This window comes from Pteropus medius, unplaced genomic scaffold (assembly GCF_902729225.1).
Source record: "Pteropus medius unplaced genomic scaffold, Ma_sr-lr_union100, whole genome shotgun sequence".
Lineage (NCBI taxonomy): Eukaryota > Metazoa > Chordata > Mammalia > Chiroptera > Pteropodidae > Pteropus > Pteropus medius.
In genome coordinates, this window is record NW_024354360.1 from 2969360 (window position 1) to 2993302 (window position 23943).

General features: G+C 39.5%; 1 protein-coding gene across 4 annotated transcripts in view; it reads right to left on the bottom strand.

Moving 5' to 3' along the window:
* The window catches only part of ROR2 (receptor tyrosine kinase like orphan receptor 2), a 209944-nt gene that overhangs the window by 9629 nt on the left and 176372 nt on the right, over positions 1–23943 (bottom strand). For 3 of the 4 annotated variants that reach the window (XM_039852182.1, XM_039852184.1, XM_039852183.1), the window contains exons 5-7: positions 7451–7578; positions 3540–3854; positions 2087–2332 (exon numbers count right to left, since the gene is read on the bottom strand). In XM_039852182.1, coding sequence (XP_039708116.1) covers positions 2087–2332; positions 3540–3854; positions 7451–7578 — 689 coding nt within the window. The remainder of the gene's footprint in view (positions 1–2086; positions 2333–3539; positions 3855–7450; positions 7579–23943) is intronic. The other variant, XR_005650502.1, reaches the window with a different exon arrangement.

The following is a 23943-nucleotide window of genomic DNA, read 5'->3' on the forward strand; positions in this document are numbered from 1 at the left end:
AAAAAAAAAACTACATTGTCTCAAACCTAGTCTGGCCTTCCAGCATCCAAAATAAAATAAAAACACACACAAAACGCTCCTGGCCCAGGAGGCAGGAGGCAGATGTTCTAGAAGCCTTGGGGGCAGGAGAGACTCTGTCATTTTTCATGATTAGGGGTGGGGGATAATCCACGCCCCTCAAGTCAAGATCAGAGGTGTGGGCACCATCCAAACACTTGTACAACCATTTATTTTATCAATATCTTTTAAAAACCACCAATAGAACACATGCTTATTAATAGTTGTAGCATACAGAACAGTGAATATTCCTAATGGCCTATTTCACCAAAGACTCTGCCATTGTTAATAGGTTGGGATTCATCCAATGTTTTATGTATATTTTAAATTGAACATGAAATAACCAATATTCAACTATTTTGACATACAGAAGTGGCAGTTCCATTTTTTTTTTAAAATAGAATTCATTTTAAATAAAATCATATCCATCCATGTTTCCATGCTCCTGGTTTTGTGGCAAAATAATCTATCTCAGATGTTACCTACAGGACAGACAGTTCTAGGCATTCCTTGACAGCTACACATGATTCCATGGTATCACCAACACTAGTTGCTTAACTGGTAAACAATTAGTCTGCTTATTATTTAGCTATTAAAAGTGATTCTGCAATAAATATTGCATTTCTGCCCTCTAAGTATAAATATTTCTGCAATATAAGAGTCCTGCAATTGCCAGGTCAAAGGACATATTCTTCTTTGTTTTGATTTAGTTTGTGTTACAAAAGTAATAACTGCTCATTATAAAAACATCTTTTAACATTTCTGTAGATCATGGAAAATCACTGCTAAAAGTTTGGTGTGTATCATTTCAAAACGTCATCTGTGAAATGCAGGTGCTTATGTGTGCACATACACACACATATACACTTTTTGCTCATTTTTGTTTTTGTAAAAAGAGAAAGAAAAGGGGAGGGAGGGAAGGAAAGAGAAAGGAAGAAAGAGAGAGAAAGAGAAAGAGAGAGAGGGTGCAAGCGAGCGAGCAGGCATAAGACAACTATTGACCTACAACTTGCTTTTCTCCCTTAACAGGACATCATGGACATCCTTTCTTGTAGGAAATTTTTAAACCACTGGAGTATTCCACTGAGTAGCTACACTATAATCTAACTACTGACATTTTCATTCTTAAAATTTACTTTTGCAATGAACACATATTCCTGAGGATTTGTGCGTGAACTGCTGAATGAAAGGGAGTGCTAAATTTGGGACCTGGAGAAGGTAATGAACATAGGTCTTCACTCCCCTCACTGGCAGAGCTGAGGCATGCTGGCCACCAGGACAGGTTTCCAGGTGAATGGTGAGCCTTGGTTTGCTTCACCCATTAACCTTTTTTTATCAATCTTTTCCCAGTAATTTTCCACCAACCCTCTGACCCCAGGTTCCAAAATGTAAGACTCAGAAGGCAGCCCAGTCTCAGGTATCCAGGCCGACTGGAGCTGGTGCAGCGTAAATATTGGAACACAGAGATAATGATGTTTGTAAAGTTCACAACCATTAACTACACATTCTTCTCCTATTTATAATCTAACAGAGATTGCAGGGAAAATAGTTAAGAGATTTAAGTTCTATTTTTTCCTCACTCTGACAAGTCTGTGAGAAAAGCTGAGCACAGTAGGAAGCGAGGGGAGGAGGAGCACAGGAGCTGCCTCCAATTGCAGATGCCGGACTTAGGAGCTGCTTGTAACTGTGATGGGGAGCATGATTATTAATATTGGGAAATACTATGTGACAATGTTAATGGAGACACAAAATACAAACTGGGAAAAGGGCTGACAGAAGCACCCCCAAACGCAAACAGCAATCTTCACTGAGCGAGGAAATTAGGGGTGATTTGCACATGATTTTTCAGACTTTTCTATAATTTAAAACGTCCTATAATGACCAGATATTACTTTCATAACCAGTAACAATTTTATTTAAAACAAATGATCACGGGGATAGTACCCAGAGCCACCAACCACCTAGTCTCACGTCATCACAAAGTGCACTCAACAGTCAACACTTTAAAAAAATGAGAGAGAATACATACTACAAGAGGGTACGTCACACAGTTCCATGCGTACGTTTTTATTCTGCGTGAAGCACCAGGGCCCTTCCATCTGCCCTCCAGGGTTCCGGCAGTAGGCGTGTCCCCCTCCGAGCTCGGGGAAGTCTGCATTGGTTAGGTGGTGACTATGGGGGTGCTGCAGGGCCCACGGCTGGCACTGGTGCCCTGACTTAGTGGTGCTCGCCGTCCCTCTATAATCCGTGCCCGAGCCATTGTAACATTGATGGTCTAAGAGAAAAGATGTATTAGAAGGCATGAAAATCAAGAGGAAGTAGCCATCCTCACAGGCATAGAGAGCGCCCTTATTCAGCTCTTCCTGAAAGGACAACAAACCACTTTGCCTGCATGTACTCAAAGTGGAGTTTCCAAAAGACCAAAGGATTTTACATAACTTCTAAGAAAAGCACATTAAAAATAATGACCTAATAAAGTCCCAAACTCACTAAATTGAGGGTGCATCAGGGACATATATGGGAAAGAAAACCTGTCAGAAGTTATTCCATGACCGTGAAACCACCTTTGGGACCCAACAGGGACCCTGCACTCCACAATTGAGGATGTCAACACCAGCCTCATATTCACCTGCACTCGAAGCAAAAGCAAACTGTGTAGGAAGGAAGAAGAAAGTGCCAGGCCTGGCCTGCACCTCAGACGCCCCTTGCTACCCAGGGAGGACCCAGTTGGGGCACATGCATCACTCCACCTCCATGGGGGAGATGGAGAGCCCTCTCTGAGCCAGACCCTGGAATGTGCATATGCTGAACAACGGCTACAGAGTGCTTGCTGTGTTTGGGCATTGTTCTGAGAACTTTCTAAATATTAACTCATTTAATCTTCATTCCAACTCCTGAGGTTAGTAGTTATAATTCCCATGTAACATGAGGAAATGGTATTGAAGCAACTTGTCCCAGGTCATATTGAGTAAGCCCTGCAGCCAGGATTCGGCCACAGCCACGAGGGCAGTGGAGCAGCAGACCAGGCTTAGACCTCCTGGAAGTACCCTGCCACACCCGCACCCCGGGGGCCCCAGCCTGGCATAAGGAGTGACTGCAACCTGGAGCCTTGAGCCCCAGAGGAAGGTGGCCTCTTCCTTCCCTGGGTGCCCCTGGAGGAGGGTGTAGGCCTGACCTAGTCAGTGTGAGGTGCTGTGGATCACAACGCAGGTTTGGAAGCTGGCCCTATCACCCGCATGCCCCTAATAGCTTTTTGTGGTGGGCAGGCACAGAGATTACTCCATTTTACAGAATGAAGTCTAAGGCTCCGACAGGTGGAGTGACTTACTTTTGCCCCAAAGATAGCTGGGTGTGGCCTGGAGCTGTGACTGAAATCCCTGCTCTTAAGTCCTACTGACGGTTTTACTGGAATAGCGGCCCTGGGCTGTGCACTTCCCCAGACCAAAGAGGGTCCCCAGTGGAGGCGCGCCGGGGGTACTCACAGCGGCCCAGCCGCTCAGCCGGGATGCCGATGCGCATGCAGTTGGCGGCGTCGGGGCTCTCCGGCATAGGCAGCGCCTCACACTTGGGCAGCTGCAGCCGCATGAGGATGAGCGGGTTGGAGCGTGCGATGGTGTACTCCTGGCGGCACAGGTCGCTCTCTAGCACCTCGCACTCGTCGCGGCACAGCTCACGCGGCTTGGGCGCCCGGGAGCGTGCATCGCACAGCGGGAACACGAAGTGGCAGAAGGACGGGATGGCGAACTGCGAGCACTGGTCCGATAGATGCGTGGACGTGCCTATCATAGTGAAGGCCGCTGCGGAGGCGTGAGACTGCGTTAAGGTGGTGGGCACCCCGCCCCACCCACTGGTGCCTCCAGCCCTCCACCCTGTATCCTCAGCACCCCTGGGGAGGCTCTCACAGGAGCAGGGCCCCAAGAACACGTGAGCCACTCAGATTTGCACTAGATGTAGTAGGTCCTAGGCTTCATTTACAAACATTTACTAAAAAAAAGCAGAACAAAAAAGAACTGGGCCCAAGATCTCATTCAGCTATAGGCTTCTTTTATGACAGGAAGATTCCCGCTTCAGACCCAAAAGCCACTTCCTCAGGCCCTGATTTGAACTGGGGGCTCTGCCAGCGAAGGGCGGTGGGTGAACCTGTGGGCTAGGTGGTTTCTAGAAGAAGAGACTGGAGGAGGCACAAGGGCCAGGCAGGCCTTGGTCTCCCGACATCCCCAAACCTGCAGGTGAGGATGCAGTAGCCTGGGGAGGCCTCACTAGGGACGGAAGAGAGGAAAAGAGTGTGCGGAAAAGATGGATAGCTGGCCCTGAGAAATGCAGGAGGAGGGATCAGATGATGGAGTGGCAGGAAGAAAGGGACACCTAAGGTGGTGTGCTGGGGAGAGCAAGGAACGACTGGAAAGTGGGGTGAGGGCAGGGTTACGCGTGAGAAAAGTTTTGTGATGAAGGGGAGAGGAGAAGCAGCCCTAGCGGGAGGGTCTGAGCCAGGGCTGGTTGGTTTGCTTTTGGGGGGCAAAACATCACAGAATGGGAGTGTGATAGGAATGAACCAGCCGAGAGGGAGAACAATTGACACTTGACATGGAGAAAGGAAGGGGCAGGAGCTGTAGGGACAAGGTCTGTGCAGAGTGGCAGGAGGGAAGGCTGTCACAGTCAGGGCTCACAGGAAGCCATCAGCCAGAAGATCCACTCTACTTCAACTTGTGAAGGACCTGCTCATAATGGTATGATCTTGGACAGCTAAAGAGAGGCGCCTTTGCCTGTACACCCTGAGAGGTTGGAATTTAGTTCTTGGGATGCCACAGTGCCATCCATGACTTGTAGTGCCCAATTTTGCCAGAAGATGGAGCCCATTATCTCCACGAGACCCACCAAGCACACTTGGCAGGCTCCAGGTTAGATGAACTGGGTGAGAGAGCAGTTCTGGCCTTAACCCCATTATTTACTATAGGGAAATTGGTCACTTAGCCCTTCCTGGGCCTGTGTCTTCATCTGTCTAGTGATTTGCCGAGATCCCACGTTAGGGAATGAAAGCCCACATGAAGCTTATAAAATAGCAAGTGAGGCGAATGGTCCATGAGGTGGATTAACAGCTGTGTCCACGCACTGCATCTAGTGCTTTGTGTCAGGCACTCCATGGTGTGCAGGTCACACTGCCCTCAGTCTTTCTGGTCACTTCTGGCTAATATTAAAACTGAAGAACAGAGGTGTAAGAGGTTAAGGTGCAGGGCCTTTCGGAGTTGGCTGAAGAACCAGGTGTGAACCCAGTTCAATCCTGTCGTTGTGGAGTTAGCAACGGTTGCAAATGCTGGCCTTTACCTCCAGCAGGGAAAAATTGTTTAAGAAGGCCAAACCTGGTGTTTCTTTGGGGTAATCAATCGATGGGATGCCACAGCTGACCCTCTTAGGATTCCTTCTCCTCTGCTCTCCCTCAGGAGTCTCATGTGAGGGCTTATTTCTGAAAATAAGGTTCTAGGCACAGAGGGTGTCCAACAACTCATATCCTCACTTTCGTCCACGCCCTGCATCTAATTCTGAAGGTTTCTTTAGGTCCATTCCCTGGGAAGCTTCCAGAGTCTGGGGAGCTAGTTCCAACAAGCATGCTCTCTGATCCGAACATCCCAACCAATGCAGTCTCTAAAATGCAAGTCAGGCAGTCTAAAGCACTTTCAAACCTATTTTTTTCAAAAACCCACAAATCTAGAGAATCCTCATTCTAAACTTTTATCTAAAAACTGCTATACAATCAGTCTGCTTAGATATATAAGTTGCTTTATCCTTTAAACAATTCCTGAAAAAATAACCGAGAAACGATTTTGTGCTTGAATCAGTATTTGCCAATTAGTGGGATGTAAAAATTAATTCTGGAGTCTGCAGCTACCATTTTAAACGATAAAAATTAGAACAGAACAGAAGATGTCAGAGTACATAGTTCATATTAAGGCTGCAACCAACTTTTTTCTTTAATAAAATACAACTGAAGAGAAAAAAACCTAGTACACTGCTTTTGTAAAGGGTGAATGTTATTTCCTGTAACTGATTTCAATTCTATTAAATACATGTACTGTATACTAAATTACGATGTAAAGTATATCTTTTACTGAGTGTTGTGGTCCAAAGGGTTGAGAAGTTCTGGTTTCAGAAGTTCTGCTTTAAATAGTATAAAAAGCTTTCCCAACGAGAGATAGCAACGTTTTCAAAACATTCTCCCATTGGACCAACATGGTGTCTTCCAGGATCCTCTAGGTCCTATTGCTGCCCTTTCATTTCCCACTAGACACCTGGTCCTGGCCTCAGGGGGCTCTGTAACCATAGGCCAGGCAGACCCTTCTGTGACCATGACCTTAGACTCTCCAGACTGAGGGTGAAAGACAAGTCTACACCCTAAATGTAGAAGGACAGTTCAAGGGCACCTACATGAGTTTCTGCCTAGGAGGCCATTCCTGCCCCTTACCAGGGCAATGCTTTGCAAGGCCCTCTGCAAGCCCTAACAAACTCTCCTGGGGAGCCCAGCATCAGATGTCAGCTGGTGATGCTAGTAGGTAGTTGGGGTCAAGAACTACTGTGTAGAGAACCCAGTTAAGCTAGGACACCTGCCTTCTTCACAAGATTTTCCTGGTTTCTTGTGGAGAGAAGAAACATGTACATGTTTGTGGAGAGACCAGAGACAGGAGGAAGAAGGCTTTGCAGAGCTTTGATTTAATTCATTTTCTCAGTTCTCAAGGGATTTCCCCAAAGAATACCTTTACATTAACGTGTAAAAGTCAGTGTGTTGAAGCTAACAACCAACCAGAGATGGTAACTCCTAATGAGATGGAGGACGAGCAGCTTCATTCCTGAATGCTCTGCTCTATTTCTCATGCTGTGAAGCCAGCACCTGAAGACCTGACTGTCCTGGGAGCTGAGGGCTGACATAGGCCTGAGCTCACTGCAGCATCCCCACACATGGCTGATGGCCTGAAACCTTTCCCAAACGGCTGAAATCAGGCTTGTGTACCTTTTCACCAAGGGTGCACAGTAGTGTAAGACAGAACACTAAAGTCAAGCAGAGTGATTGCCATGGGCCGGGCTGCCTGCATCAGGGTGGCTGGCCCTGGGACAAGAGACCCTGGAGATGCAGTGAGGACAACTCAGGGCTTCGGTCCCACAGGGTTGGCTTAAGTGAATGTATTAGACATGTAGACTAAGCAATCTGCACTTGCTAATTTAAACACACAAATAGGGTAAACCATTGCCACTATTCTAAAAAAGGTCTCTGACTTTCTACTGCAAGAGACATGGAGCAGGGATGCACTATCCAAGTTAGTGACAAAACACACATCCGGAGCTTCTGTGCAGTGAGGGGGCGCACACAGGCTCACTGTCTCATACGGAAGGCCCACACTCCCACCTGTGATTCGGTTCTCGATCTCTCCCTGCATCTGGAGGGAGTCCACGTAGATGGTCCGGTTCCCAATGAAGCGGGCGCAGGCGATGCCCCGGTAAGGCTGGCAGAACCCGTCCTCGTGGTCGTCATCTCTGGGAAGAACACAGGCTGTAAGCGCACCAGAAGGTGCTGAGCACCCTGATGGCTTTTCTTTTCAAGTCCAACATCCTATGATCTAGCCATCTTGTTCCTTGGTATTTACCCAAATGAATGGAAAACTTATATCCACACAAAAATCTGCATACAGCTTTTTTCATAACTGCCAAAATTTGGAAGTAACCAAGATATCCTTCAGTAGGTGAATGGAAAATAAACTGTGGTACTTCCAGACAGTGGAATATTATTCAGTGCCAAAAAGAAATGACATGGAGGAATCTTAAATGCATATTGCTAAGTGAAAGAAGCCAATCTGTAAAGGCTCCACATGTATGATTCCAGCTATATAACATTCTAAAAAAAGGCAAACGATAGAGACAGTAAAAAGATCAGTGGCTGCTAGAGATGGTTGGGGGGATCTCATGGGTGACTAGGTGGAGCAGAAGGAACTTTTAGGGCATTGAAACTATTCTGTATGATGCTATAATAGTGGATACGTGTCATTGTACATTTGTTCAAACATAGAATGTACAGCACCAAGAATGAACCCTAATGTACTATGGACTTTAGTTAATAATAAATGCATCAACACTGGTTCATCAATTGTAACAAATGCAACACACTAATGCAAGATGTTACTAATAGGGGAAACTGTGTATGTGCAGATGTGTGTGTGTGTGTATGTGTGTGTGTGTGTGTGTGTGTGTGTACACAAGAATTCTCTGTACTATCTCTTCAATTTTTCTGCAAATTTAAAATTGCTCTAAAATATAAAGTCTATTAACTTTTTAAAAAACAAGCATCTTTAAGGGAGGATGGCACTAAGAGAGGACTAAGTGTAAAAGACATTATAAACCTGAAGCGTACACATGAGTGGGTATATGTACATGTACAAATACACACAGAATGTTAAAGGTTAACATGTTTCATCTCACCCTTAAGCTACAACAGAAACACTGCTGGCACGCCCCTATATACTTCTGCTGTTTGCAAGCAAGGCTTTAATGAAAATGACAATAATCCAGAAACTGTGTTCTACCTTTAAATTATAGGAGAGAAATCTTTGAAACAGAGAAAAGCAGTGAAGGGGATTCCACAAAGGCTTGCCCTCATGGAATTTGCACCAGGAAGTGTGCTTATTATACCACAGAGGTATAACCTCGTCATTACTAGATAGACCACATGTGTAAATATGGGGGACGGACCACGTGTCTAAATATGGAGACACAAAGGGAGACTCACGTAAGCATGTCTCCCTCTTGGCCCTGGAGTCTGAACTTCCCAACGCCTGTAGGGAACATCCTGCACAAGCCCCATTTGAGGTCTGGGCTAAATTTTTTGTAGAAACTGTCAGACCTGCATTCAGCCAATGAGATCAGTCATTCTAAGTACCCAGATGCTTTTTAAAGTGGTCCTCAGAATGCTCCAAGGAGACAACTGGGGCACAGCAGATATACTAGGGCTGTTGTCTATTGGGTAGCAAAGATAGGGGGTCTGAGGCTCCGGGGATAAGTGCTCAGGCCTGTAATGAAGTCACTTGTTTTCTAGCAAATCTGTAACCTGCCCATAAGCCTAACAACACTTGTCATTCCACCATACACTGATTCTGACCATCTCCAAACAGAAATGGGGTTGCATCCATTATAAATCTCCAACCCAGCTACCTCATAAGTGTAAAATCTGGAGGCTTGTAACAATGGACTCAAAGGTTCTGGTAGAACACCCTCTCTTTAGCTGCCTCTGCCTGATTCTCTCTCCTCTGCTGTGTTCTCAGTCCCTGAAGAAAACAACTCTCTTAAAAAACAAAAATAAACAAACAAAAAAATGAAAAATGATCTAGAGCCATAAAATCTAAGTAAGGAGATCCTGGCATCAATAAGAGCCAGAAGCCCTTTCTCTCAAGTTCACTTTCTTTGGGTCAAGGATTCCTTAAATATAGTTTAAATAGGCAAGCACATGTGCTAACAATACACATCTAACCCACCTCTTTCACTCTGTGAGCTGGAGTTAACTGTTGATTAAATTAAAACCAATGATTATACTTGCCAGACACACCAACTCAACTATAGTCAGCTCTGCCTCGAAGTTTATGCTATGTGTCAGTTTGCAGGTTGGGTTCAGGACACTTGCCTGCTCTGCCAAGGAAACCATTAAGATGTGTGTGCTCTGATTAATGTCATCTATGCCTAGGGTATGAGATTTGATTCATTCAATCAGTCCCTTGGGATGACCCCACAAGAATGACAATTTCTTTTCTCTGCTTCAAGAGTCAAGAAATGGAAAATCTGTTCCCTCACTGTGGGCTCCTCCCTGGTGTGGACTTCTCCCTGGCCACTGGTCAGGCACCCACAGGATGGGGAGAGCAACAGGGGTGCTGGAAAAACATGCTGAGAATGAGCTCAAGGCCATTCCATCTCATTCACCGCTTACTCATCTCAGTTGGCTTACAAACTGAGTTTTAGAGAATGTCCAAAACACAAACAGAAGTGGTTAGAAAATGATGTCCTTCAGGTTTTTGAATTTTGAGAAAACAAGTAGGAATTACTTTATATTTTCAAACAGAATTATGTTTTATCTTTCTCTGGCATAGTTTGGGAACTTTGAAGAATGACAGAGCTGAAGAAAAACTTAGAAAATTTATGGATATAAATAATAAATAATCTTAAAAGGAACATAAGGCTCCTTTGAAGTTGAAAAGTAATCAATGTCAAAATTCAAATGGAGTTATGCATTGTGTAGGAAGTTAACATTTCTTTTCCCCTATGGTTTTTGTTAAAAGTGGTTAAATCATTTCATAATTGTTGTTCTTATTATGAAAGGGTTTGCCTGTAATAAATGGGTGCTTCCTTGAGTGAAACAGAAGAAGTTCTATCTCAGATTGGAGGGTGGGGGGTGTGCAGAGCAAACTCACAAAGAATAATCTGAAATAAATTCCTTTAACAAAGCCAGAAGCTAAACTTCATAAGCTCTAGGTGATCTGATAGTAATCTAATAGGCTGCTGTAACAAAACACTCTTCAGAGGAAGGCAATAAAATCTAGTGTACAAACCACAATGTCCAGTATATAATAAAAAATTACCAGAAACATGAAGAAACTGCAAACTATAACTCGTGGTCAAGAGAAACCAACTCAAAGATGACCCAGATGTTAGAATTAGCAGACCAGGACTTTAAGAAACTCTAAGTATGGAAAAACAGAAGAAAATATAATGAGGATATAGGTAATTACAGAAGAGATGGAAACTATAAAATACAGGAAAGAACTAAAACACACATTCTCCAATTAAACATGGTATTCAAGGTGTATAAAATAGAAAAAAAATCAATACACTTGACAGGTCAACAGAAAATTTCCAAATTGAAACAAAGAGAGACAAAGTTTTATAAAAAATAAACGGAGCCTCAGTGAGCTATGGGAAAGTACAAGCAGTCCAACTGATGTTCAGGAAAGACCCCAGGAGGAGAGGAGAGACATAAAAAATCAGAAAAAAAGGTTTGAAGGAATAATGGCCAAAATTTTTCCAAGTTTAATTAAAAAACAGTTACATGCTAATCAAGGAATGTCAAGTGAAAAGCAAGCAGGATAAATACAAAGGAAACCACACCCACACACATCACAGTCAACCAGCTGAAAACCTAGGAGAAACAGAAATGCAGGAACATGAGGAATAATAGCTGACACTTAACAGAAACAATGAAAAATAGAAGACGATGTAATGTAAGGTTCAGTGCACTAGCAGAGAAAATGAACTGTGAATCTGGAATTTCATACTCAGTGAAAACAACTTTCAAATAAAAGGGTCTATTAACCAAAAAGACAGAAACATGAATGTACGTAATATCAGAGCTTCAAAATATATGAATAAGAATTGACAGAACAAGAGGACAACTCAGAAAAATCCACAGTTATAGTTAAAAACCTTAACACCTGTCTCTCAGCAATTAATAGAACTATGCAAAAAAATTAATGAAGAAACAAATAGCAATCACTCCCTTGACCTATTGGACATTTGTAAAACAATATACTCAACAAGACAGCAAATATGTTTCAGTGTGCATGGCACGTTCACCCAGAAATGCCATACGATCTCCACAAAATAACTCACAATAAGTCTAAAAGAACTGAAATTATGAATTTCTGGTCACACAAAATTAAAATAGAAATCAATAACAAAAGATATTTAGAAACTCTCCAAATATTTGGGAGTTAAATAGCACACTTCTAAATAACCTTTGGGCTCAAAAAAATATATATACAAAGAAAATTTAAACAGGATTTTAAATGAAATGTGGGATGTCAGAAACATGGTGGAGTGAAAGAAGTCCTGAGGTGTCTCCCCTTGAAACAACAAAAAGCTGAAGAGCTAAAACACAACAAAAAACACCAAAACTGCACACCAGCATGTCTGAACGTGGGATCTGTGCATAAGAGCTACCACAGGCAAGAACCCCGGATGTCAGGCAGTGGACTGAGAAAAATAAAGAAGCTGCCTCTTGTAGGCTTTAAGAGGTGGGAGAGGGGAGAAGGTGCTGTGAGCTCCCTGAACAGCCCTGCCTGAGAAAGCTGTGAGCTTCACACAGCTGGCAGCAGGGCCCAGTCATCAGGGCAGAATGAAGAGAAGTGGGGATGGAAGAGAAGTGGGGACAGCAGAGAAAGAACAGTTGATTTTCACCAGCTGTGGATGCAAAACTGAGGCTGAGTAGCAGCCTGCGCCCCCAATCCAAAAGGCCTCTTCCCCCATATCTTTGGAGACTGAACACCGCAGATCCCCAGGGGAATCTGAGCAAACACTACCAAAACTGTTGCTAACACTGACAGGGACTGAGACTGAGAGTAGTGAGCGTGATTAAATATCTATAAGGAAAAAAAAAGGCATTATTAAGGCTTTATATAAAGCAGAAATCCAAGAGGCTCAGACACCACTTACTAGAAACCAAAAGAAAAATGCCTTCTTTGCAACAAGCTAAAGACAGACCATTATATAATAAATCTTCTTTCTGGTAAAAAAGCAGACTACACTTCCATTAATGCCCAGATGGAGAAATAGTCCATTAAACAACCAAGGTGACAAGGCATCTCAGAAAGAGGCATCTCCACAAAATAAGCTTATAGACATAGAAATATGTGACTTAATTGACAGAGAATTCAGGATGGTAATTCTGAAAAAACTCAATGAGATCCAAAACAATTCATATCAACAATTTCAGGAATTGAAAAAACAACTAGATCAACAAGGAGAGGGAAATCCTCAAAAAGAATCAAATAGAACTTCTGGAGATGAAGAACACACTGCATGAGATGAAAAATGAAAGAGCAAGCTTGGGAAATAGAGTTGACCAAATGGAGGAAAGGATCAGTGATATCGAGGACAGAAATCTAAAAATAAATCAGAATGAAGAAGAACGAAAGCGAAGAATGAAAAATAATGAAAGGGAAATACAAGAACTAGCTGATACCATCAGGAGAAGAAACATAAGAATAATGGGCATTACCGAAGGCAAGGAAAAGGAGCAGAGACTAGAAAGCATTTTTAGACAAATAGTGGACGAGAATTTCCCAAATCTAAGGAATAAGATGGAACTTGAAATTTAAGAAGTCAACAGAACACTCAATTATCTCAACCCAAAAAGGCCTTCACCAGGATACACCGTATTAAAGTTATCAAAAATCAATGACAAAGATAGAATTCTCAGGGCAGCCAGAAAGAAGAAAACAGTAACCTATAAAAGAAAATCCATTAGATTATCATCGGACTTCTTGACAAAAACCTCACAAAGTCAGAAAGCAGCAGAATCAAATCCAGCAAAGCTCTCCTTTAGACATGAACGAGAAATTAAGACTTTTCCAGACATACAAAAAATGAGGGAATTCTCCACTATGAGACTTGCATTACAGGACATACTCAAAGGGGTGAGCTCACCAAAAACAAAATGACTCCTCCCCCGCAAAAGAAAACATAATTAGGAGTAAGGCAACTAGCAGGCAGATAGAAGCAGAGGAGTGCAACACTTCCTAAGAACAGGGCATTACAAGCTTAAATGATAAGAGATTTGCTATAGCAAGATAATAATAAATGTTGAGCACACACAGGGATAAATTGAGACAACAATTACTGAAAAGGGGAGGATTTGAAGATCCAAATGCGCAAAGGGGAATGGAGATAAGGCACACTTAGAAGAAAATGGATGATTGTATATATAACTATCTTTTACACATTTGTAATGGTAACCACACGCCAAAGATTCAGAACTGAAGAATATAACATAAAACAAGAAGAAACAGAAGGAAAACACAGAAGACTCAACTAAAATATAAAAAGAAAAAGACACACAAAGACAAGGAAGCAATGGAAACACCAAGATACCAGAAAGCAAAAGAGAAAATGTCTATAAGAAGACCTCATATTTCAATAATCACCCTACATGTAAATAGCACAGAGTTGCAGAATGGATCAAAAAACAAAACCCAATCATAGGCTGCCTCCAGGAGATACATCTCAGTTCCAAAGACAAATATAGACTCAAAGTGAAAGGGTGGAAAATGATATTTCAAACTAATGGCATTCAGAGAAAAGCACGAGAAGTGGTACTAATATCAAATGAAATAGACTTAAAAATTAAAAAGGTAAAGAAAGATACTGAAGGACACTTTATAATGATAAAGGGAATCATGCACCAAGAAGACATAACATTTATTAATATCTATGCTCCCAATCAGGGAGCACTGAAAATATATAAAGCAATTACTACCAGAACTAAAGGGAGAAACAGAACTAAACACTATCATAGTAGGGGACCTAAATACCCCACTGTTGGATATAGACAGATCATTCGAACAGAAAATCAATAAGCAAATAACATCCTGAAATGACACAGTAGACCGACTGGACACAATTGAAATTTACATAGCTTTTCATCCCCAAACAGTTGCTTATACATTCTTCACTAGTGCACATGGAACATTCTCAAGGACTGACCACATACTGGGACACAAAAATAGCCTCGAATGAATACAAGAGGGTTGAAATCATATGTAACCATAATCTCTGATTGTAATGCTTTGAAAGTAGAGATCAACTGCAAAAGAAAAGGGGGAAGAACCACAAATAAATGGAGATTAAGTAATGTGCTACTGAAGAATAATTGGATCAGAGAAGAAATAGAAAGAGAGATCAAGAGATACATAGGAACGAATGATAATGATAGTACAATATATCAAAACTTTTGGGACATGGCAAAAGCAGTCATAAGAGGAAAGTTCATATCATTACAGGCCTATCTCCAAAATCAAGAACGAGTCCAAATAAACAACCTAACGCTTCATCTTAAAAAACTAGAAAAGGAAGAATAAATGAAGCCTAAAGTCAGTAGAAAGAAAGAATCAAAATTAGAGCAGAAATAAATAAAATTAAAAACAAAACAATAGAAAAAATAAATGCAACAAAGAGCTGGTTCTTTGAAAAGGTTAATAAAATTGACAAACCCTTGGCTAGACTCACTAAAGAAAAAAGAGAAAGGACACAAATAAACAAAATCAGGGATGAAAGAGGGGAAATTACAACAGACACTGTAGAAATACAAGGGATCATACAAGTATACTATGAAAAAGTATATAACACCAAATTTAATAACCTAGAAGAAATGGACCAGTATTTAGAAAGATACAACCTCCCTAGACTGAATCACGAAGAACTGGAAAATCTAAATAGACCAATCAGCAGTATGGAAATTGAAACAATCGTCAAAAACCTACCAAAATGTAAAAGTCCAGGACTAGATGGCTTCACCAGTGAATTCTACTAAACATTCAAAGAAGATTTAATACTTATTCTCCTCAAACTCTTCCAAAAAATCGAAGAGGAGGCAATATTTCCCAACTCAGTTTATGAGGCCAATATCACTCTGATACCAAAGCCTGGTAAAGATAACACAGAAAAAGAAAACTACAAACTAATATCTCATGAACACAGATGCAAAAATCCTAAATAAGATATTAGAGAACCATTTACAGCAACATATTAAAAAGATTATACATCACGATCAAGTGGGCTTCATCCAGGAGCACAGAGATGGTTCAAGCTATGCAAATCGATTAATGTGATACACAATATAAACAAATTAAAGTATGAGAGTCATATGACCATATCGATAGATGCAGAGAAAGCCTTTGACAAGATACAACATCCATTTATGATCAAAACACCTAACAAAATTGGTATAGAAAGAAAGTACCTTAACATAATAAGGCCATATATGACAAACCCTCATCCAACACTATACTTAATGGTGAAAAACTAAAAACCTTCCCTCTAAGATCAGGAACAAAGCAAGGCTGTCCACTATCACCACTGTTATTTACTTTAACACTAGAGGTCCTAGAGAGTGTAATAAAGCAAGAGAAATATATAAAAGGCATCCAAATAGGAAATGAAGAAGTCAAACTGCTATTATTTGTTGATGACATGATTCTCTATATAGAAAACCCTAATGACTCCACAAGACCAATACTAGAAATGATAAGCAAATAAATACAGTAATGTTTCTGGATACAAAATTAATGTTCGAAAACCCATAGCGTTTCTATACTCTAATAATGAAGCGTCAGAAAAAGAAGTGGAAAAAATAATTCCTTTTGCAATTGCAACAAAAAGAACAAAATTATATAGGAATAAATCTAATGAAACATGTAAAGGACCTCTATAATGAAAACTATAAGACCCTGTTAAAAGAAATTGAAGAAGATACAAAGGAATGGAAAGATCTTTTGTGTTCTTGGATTGGAAGAATCAACATAGTTAAAATGACCGTCATTAGCTAAAGCATTATACAGATTTAACGCAATCCCCATCAAATCTCATCGGCATTTTTAAAAGAAATAGAACAAAAAATCATCAGATGACTTTTTGAAAGCATAAAAGACCCCAAATTGCCAAAGCCATCTTGAGAAAAAGGAACGAGGCTGGAGGCATCATGCTGCCCAACTTCAATTTATACTGCAAAGTGACAGTAATCAAAGCAGCATGGTACTGGAAGCAAAACAGACACTCGGACCAGTGGAACAGAATCGAGTCCAGAAGTAAATCCATATATATATGGGCAAATAATTTTCGAGAAAAAAGCCAAAAACATACAGTGGAGAAAGGAAAGCCTCTTCAATAAATGATGCTGGGAAAACTGGAAGGCCACCTGTAAAAGAATGAAACTAGACTGTTGCCTATCATCACATATCAAAATTAAGTCAAAATGGATTAAGGACCTGAATATAAGACCTGAATAATAAAATGCATAGAAGAAAACATCAGAACTCAACTCAAGGACCTTGGACTTAAAGAGGATTTTATGAATTTGACCTCAAAGGCAAGGGAAATAAAAGCAAAAATAAATAAATGGGACTGCATCAAACTAAAAAGCTTCTGCTCAGCAAAAGAAACCATCAACAAGGTAAAGAGTCAACCATCCGAATGGGAAAATATATTTACAAGCAATGTCTTCGATAAGGGCCTAATATCCAAAATATACAAAGAACTCATACAACTCAATAATGACAAAAAAACAAAAAACAAAAAAACAAACGATCCAATCAAAAAAAAGGAAGAGGATCTGAACAGACACTTCTCCCTAGAGGACATACAAATGGCCAACAGATATATGAAAAGATGCTCAACATCGCTAGCTCTTAGGGAAATGCAAATCAAAACCACAATGAGATACCATCTCATATTTGTTAGAATAGCTATAATCAACAGGATAAGTAATAACAAATGTTGGAGAGGACGCAGAGAAAAAGGAACTCTCATACACTGTTGGTGGGGCTGCAAATTGGTACAGCCACTAAGGAAAACATTATGGAGGTTCCTCAAAAAACCAAGAATTGATCTACCATATGATCCAGCAATCCCTCTACTGGGTATTTATCCCAAAGGCTTGAAAACTCATATCCAAAAAGATATTTGCACACCGATATTCATAGCAGCATTATTCACAGTGGCCAGGACATGGAAGCAACCAAAATGTCCTACGATAGCTGTTTGGATAAAGAAGCAGTGGTACATATATATAATGGAATATTGCTCAGCCATAAGAGATGAAATACTGCCATTTGCGACATGGATGGAGCTCGAGATAATCATGCTAAGTGAAATAAGCCAGATGGAGAAAGTTGAAAATCATATGATGTCACTTATATGTGGGATATAAACCTAAAAGCAACATATGAACAGGACAAACAAACAGAGACTCATGGACATGGACAATAGACTAGTGGTTACCAGACAGTAGGGAGGTAAGGGGAGGGGAGTGGGAGGTAGAAGTGTTAAAAGGGGTGAAATATGTGGTGACAGAAAGAAATCTAACTATGGGATGTGAACACACAATGTAATATATATATGCCTTATTGTTAAAATATACAGTAGAAACTTAGAAGATTTCATTAACCAGTGTCACCATAAAAAAATTGAAATAAATAAAAACATAAACGGAGAGAGAAAAAAATGGAATGTGAAAAGTATACAGTAAACAATGGAAACAGGATGGCATGCAGCTAAAACAGTAATAAAAGATAAATTTATAGCTCTAAATGCTTAAATGAGATAAGGTTTTTTATACCTTAAGAATTTAGAAATAGAATGTGAAATTAAACCTGAATTAGCAGAAAATACTAGTGATGAAAGCAGAAATCAATAAAATAGAAAATAATAAAAAATTGGTAAAGCCAAAAGTTAATTATTCAAATAGTTAACAAATTTGCTAACACATAAAAAAAGTGATTAAGAGAAAACACATATCACCGACATCAGAAATGCACAAGGGGACATCACCAAACACTAACAAATGTTAAAAGATAACAAGAAAAATTATGAATGTAATTATATAGATCCAACTTAGAAATAAAAATGATAAATTCTTTGAAAAACACATAGTGCAAATACAAATAGCCCTAAATCTCTTATTTGAAGTTGTAGTAAAAAAGTCCCATGATTAAAACTCCAGCTTCAAATAACAGAAACTGGTGAATTCTGTCAAACATTTAAGGAATAAACATTAGTAATTTTACACAAAATCTTTCAGAAAATAAAGAAGGGATACTTTCTAATTCATTTTAGGAGGCAAGCATAAAATACCTGACAAGGATGTCTCAAGACATTACAGATCAAAGGGGCAACATAGTTCACAAAACAATAGCAAACTGTACTCAGCAAAATAAAAATATATTATAGAAATGGTTAATGGACCAACTGGGTTAACCCAAGAATACAAAATTACTTCAACATTTAAAAAAACAATCATGGAAAACACAGAGACAGAGAAAAACTATGTTATTATATCAGTTGATACAGAAAAAGCAGCTGACAGAAGTCAGCACTCATTAGCAAAACTCTCAACAAAGAAAATAACTTCCTCGATCTAATTTTTAAAAGTATCTATGAGAAGCTTACAATAAACATCTTATTTAATGGCGAAATAAGGTGCATTTTCCCTATAGAAATAAAAACAAGACAAAGATGTAGGTTCTTAGCACTTCCACACAAATTGCAGTAGAGGTCCTAATCATTATGATAATTATATAGATAATAGAAAGAAAAAAAGATTATCTATCTATCTATCTATCTATCTATCTATCTATCTATCTATCCATTGAGAGAGGGAAGGAGGGAGGGAGAGAGACAGAGGAAGGAAGGAGACAAATAGATAAATGGCTTACAGATTGGAAAGAAATAAAACTATTTGTATTCACAGATGATATCTTAATTTACACAGAAAATCCTAAGGAATATATTTTTTAACACTACTAAGACTAATACGGATTTAGTAAGGCCTCAGGATAAGGGCAGTATAACCAACTATATTTCTATATGTTAGCAACAGTTAGCAAATCACTTTTTAAAAAATATCATTTATAATAATGTTAAAAACACATATAAGAGTAGTCAAATTCACAGAGACAGAAAGTAGAATGGTGGGTGCCAAAGGCTGGGGGGCGGGGGGAAGAGAATGAGGAATTAGTGTTTGATGGGGACAGAGTTTCAGTTTGGGAAGCTGAAAAAACTCGAGATGGATGTGGTCACACTTGCTTAGCAATATGACTGTACACAATGCCACTGAATTATATAATTTAAAATGGTTAAAATAGGTAGGACTAAAATTAATAAAGTATGTACAAGACCTCCACACCTAAAACTTCAAAACACTGCAGAATGAATGGAAAGAAAACCTAAATAAATAGAAATATATACTATGTTCATAGATTGGAATACTCAATAGTTTTAAGAAGTCAATTCTTCCAAAGTACAATACTACCCTATCAAAATCCTAGCAGCATTTCCTCACAAATTACTTTTAATTACAAAATGAAAAATAACTATATAAGGAGAAAATGAATCTTAACCAAGTGAGCAAAATTAACATCACCAATAAGAGGCAAACTGACATCATGGTTCTGCGGATGTGATATCCTGAAAAGGAAACATCACTTATGTACTATTTCAGACAAAAACACATAACCAGAATTTAATCATGAGAAAACAACAATCAAACATAAATTTAGAGACATTCTATACAATAACCACCCTGCAATCATCAAAAATTTCAATGTCAAGAAAGGTTGAGAAACTGTTCCAGATTAAAGGAGACTAAAGCAACATGGTGAGGATCCTGTATCAAGCAGAGAGGGATCTAAACAGCATGACTGGGACAGTTAGAGAAATTGGAGTAGGAATGGCAATTCGAAGACATATATTCTGAATTTCAAGCTGCTGTTCTGTAAGGAAACATCATTGATCTTAATGAATACAGACTGAAGTACCAAGGAGCAAAGAAGTGTAATGAATGCAACATACTCTCAAAATGGTTCAGAAAAAATAATAATTGGAAATATGCGTAGTAGAAATGATAAATCGAATATGGCAAAATGATAAAAACTGGTAAACCTGGGTAAAGAGCATATGGGACTACCTATTACTATTTTTGTAACTTTTCCACAGGTTTGAAGTTATTTCAAAATCAAAAGTTAAAAAACATCCCAGTAGGCACTTTTGTAGAAACTGACAAACTGGTTCTATAATTTACATTCAAATGCAAAAACAATAAAAAGAGAACAAGAATGATGGAGGCTTTACATCACCTGATTGCAAGACTTACTATATAATGTTACAATTATCCATACAATGTGGTATTGGGGTGTAAGGATAGATCAATAGAATCTGGTAGAAAATCCCGAAATAGACTCTTACATATGGTCAACTGATTTTCAATAAAGGCACTAAAGCATTCAAGGAGGATAGGACTGTTTTCTCAAAAATGGTGCTGGAACTGGAAATTTGTGTGGAATAAAATGAACTTAAACCCACAACTCACACTGTGCACAAAAACTGCTTTTGAGATGGGTCACAGACCTAAATATAAAAGCAAAAAATTATAATACTTGTAGGAGGAAACATGGGAGAATATCTTTACAATACTGAGGTAGACAAAGGCAAAGATTTCTTAAGACATGATGCATAAAAGAAAAAAATGATAAATTAGACTTATCAAAATTAAATTTTCCTGCTCATCGAAAGATAGCATTAAGAAAATAAAAAAGGGAAACTACAGGCTGGGAGAAAACATTTTCTATAAAGGAATTATAAGAGAATACATAAAGATCTCATGTAACTCAATAGGAAGACAAACAACATAATAAAATTGGACAAAATGTCTAACAGATAATCCACAAAAGTGTAGCCTGAAAAGATAGTCCCATGTTTAGTGACTGATAAAATATAAATTAAACCACCATTAATCATCACAACACAGACACTAGAGTGGCTAAAACTAAATGTCTGGCAACATCGAATGTTGGTGAGGATGAGGAGCAACCAAATTCTCACAGAATGCTGGTGGCAGTGTAAAATGGAGAGACCACTTTGGGGAAGAGGTTTGCAATTTATTATACAGTTTTGATACATACATTTACCATCTGATCCAACAATCCCACACCTAGAATTTATTCTAGAGGAATGAAAACATGTTTACAAAAATACTTGAACACAAATATTCATAACAGTTTTACTTATAACTGCCCCAAACCAGAAACTCAAATGTCCACTGACAGGTGAATAAGTAAACACATTGTAATATCTTCATACAGTAGAATATATGCCATCAATAAAAAGGAATAAACCATAGGAAGAATCTTTCAGATATCAAATTTTGTGAAAGAAGCCCAAAATAAGAGTCTCCTAAGAGCATATAAACAGCACGAGGCAAGAATTTTTAGTTTTTGTCTCTTTCAACCATTGTTGTATCCCCAACACTTTGAATAGGGTATAGCACATAGTTGGCTCTCAATATAAATTTGTTAAATGAATGAATGATTTCCTTGAAAATCAGACACTACACTTTGTCTCTCTACTTTCAAGATGAAATACTCCTAGCATCCAATTATATCAGTCATATTAAATATGGCAAAAATGTCCACTTGGTCCAACTGAACACACCCAACACTAATGTTCATGAGATAAAAATCCAGTCAGCAAACTTTTAGAAACACGATTATAGACCCCTGTGGGTTTTTGCCACAGCCATCTCTAAGACCAGGACCACACGAGACATCCAGAGGCAGAGAGATAGCGACTCCAATGTAATCAGTCCACTGGAAAGCAAATGTTATCCTCTTCCACCGTGCTTAGAAGCTGGTTCCTCCCAGGTAAACCTTGGAAGGTTGGTATTTTCTTGGGGACTAAGGAGGTCAGTGTGTAAAAAGCTCTCATCCATGCATAATAGGACATAATAGGTAATACATGGGCTCAAGGGAACGCAAAAAGACTGGCGGTGTTAAACGTGTTACTACATGGCAAGTGCTATTATTATCATTACTGCTAAAGTGTAAGCATTTTCATTTGTGTCACTACATGGTCTGAATTAAGGAGAGAGTGCGTGTACTCTCTAATTACTGATGATTGTTTAGTCACTTATCACAGAATCTTAAAATGAATTAAGTTTCTATCTTTTATTCAAGTTCTGTACTATGGTATTTAAAGAGAGTTGTTACATTTTTCAGAAAATAAAACCTATCATAATAAGAAGTACTTCTAACTCAATTTGATTAGGTTGGTGGTTTAATGGCTTTAACGTCAAATGCTAAATGTCAGCTATTTGCCTGAGTTAGTTTACTTACAACAGTAAGACAGCTTGGTTTCTCCAGAGTCATTTTTAATTACTGGCTTTTCAGTTGGCAGGTTCAGGTTTTTTTACAGTATTATTTTCCTGTAATTAGAATAAAGTTTGAACTAGATTTATGACAAATTCCCCAAAACAGCAAAGGAGTGTGAGGTAAAAATGGCTGAGTTCTGTTTAGACATGCAAAGTTGCCTTTGAGTCATCCACCTGGAGACACCCATTATGAAGCTGAATTTGGAGGTCCGGAGATAGGGAGATAAATCAGATCCAGAAATGGAGATTCTGGGGTTATGTACATAAGGGTGGAGAACGGCTGAAGCCTTGGAACTACCTACAGTTTGTAAGAAAATAAGAGGGCTCAGAACTCAGCCCCAAGGAAGGTGATTTCCCAGAGGCCAATAATTAACATAACTTTTAATGTTCCAAAAGCACAATATAGGTTCCTTTAAGCAGACATTTGCTGAAGCACATTCTGCATGCACTCACTTGTGGGCCACGAAATTGGACAAAAACATAGGAAACGTGGAAGTCTGATGCTCGAGCTTGAGCTCACCCCTCCCTACCCCACAGCCCCACCTCCTTGCCATCAGGCTATCCTGCTGGTTTACGCAGGGGTCTATAATCGTGAAAATCAACCACTTCATATAAGAGCAGATAAAAATAAAACCCATAAATGAAATGTGAGACACATAGCCTCACACTAATCCCCTTGCATTACCAAAATGCTACCTGAGTAAGCTATAATATAACCCTGTCTTTGAGCCTACGTCTGTGGGAAAACAACCTGTTCTTAAAGTTTTTGTTCACCATATACACACCCTCCTCACCACCCCCTGCAAATGGGTGGAAGTAAAAACAATGTTTTAGTGGTCCACAGATTTCCATCCCTCACTTCCTTCAACACATATAAAATAATGTCCACACATTCACATGTGTGGACATGTGAGGGCAGCAGCACGGGAAAGAGAGCAATGAGCTCAGAGGGGGTAAGCCAAATGTGACCACTCGTGTTCACATCTCAGAACCAATAGCAGTGTGTTCCAACACTGACGTGCTGTACAGAGAGACCAATCAAGGCTATGTGATTATTCACTATACAACTCTCCACTTGCAGGTACAGGAAACACCATTTGACCAAAAATGAAACAGCTTTAACTACTGTGCATTTTCTCAGGAAATGACTTAAGAGAGAAGTTGCAGCATAG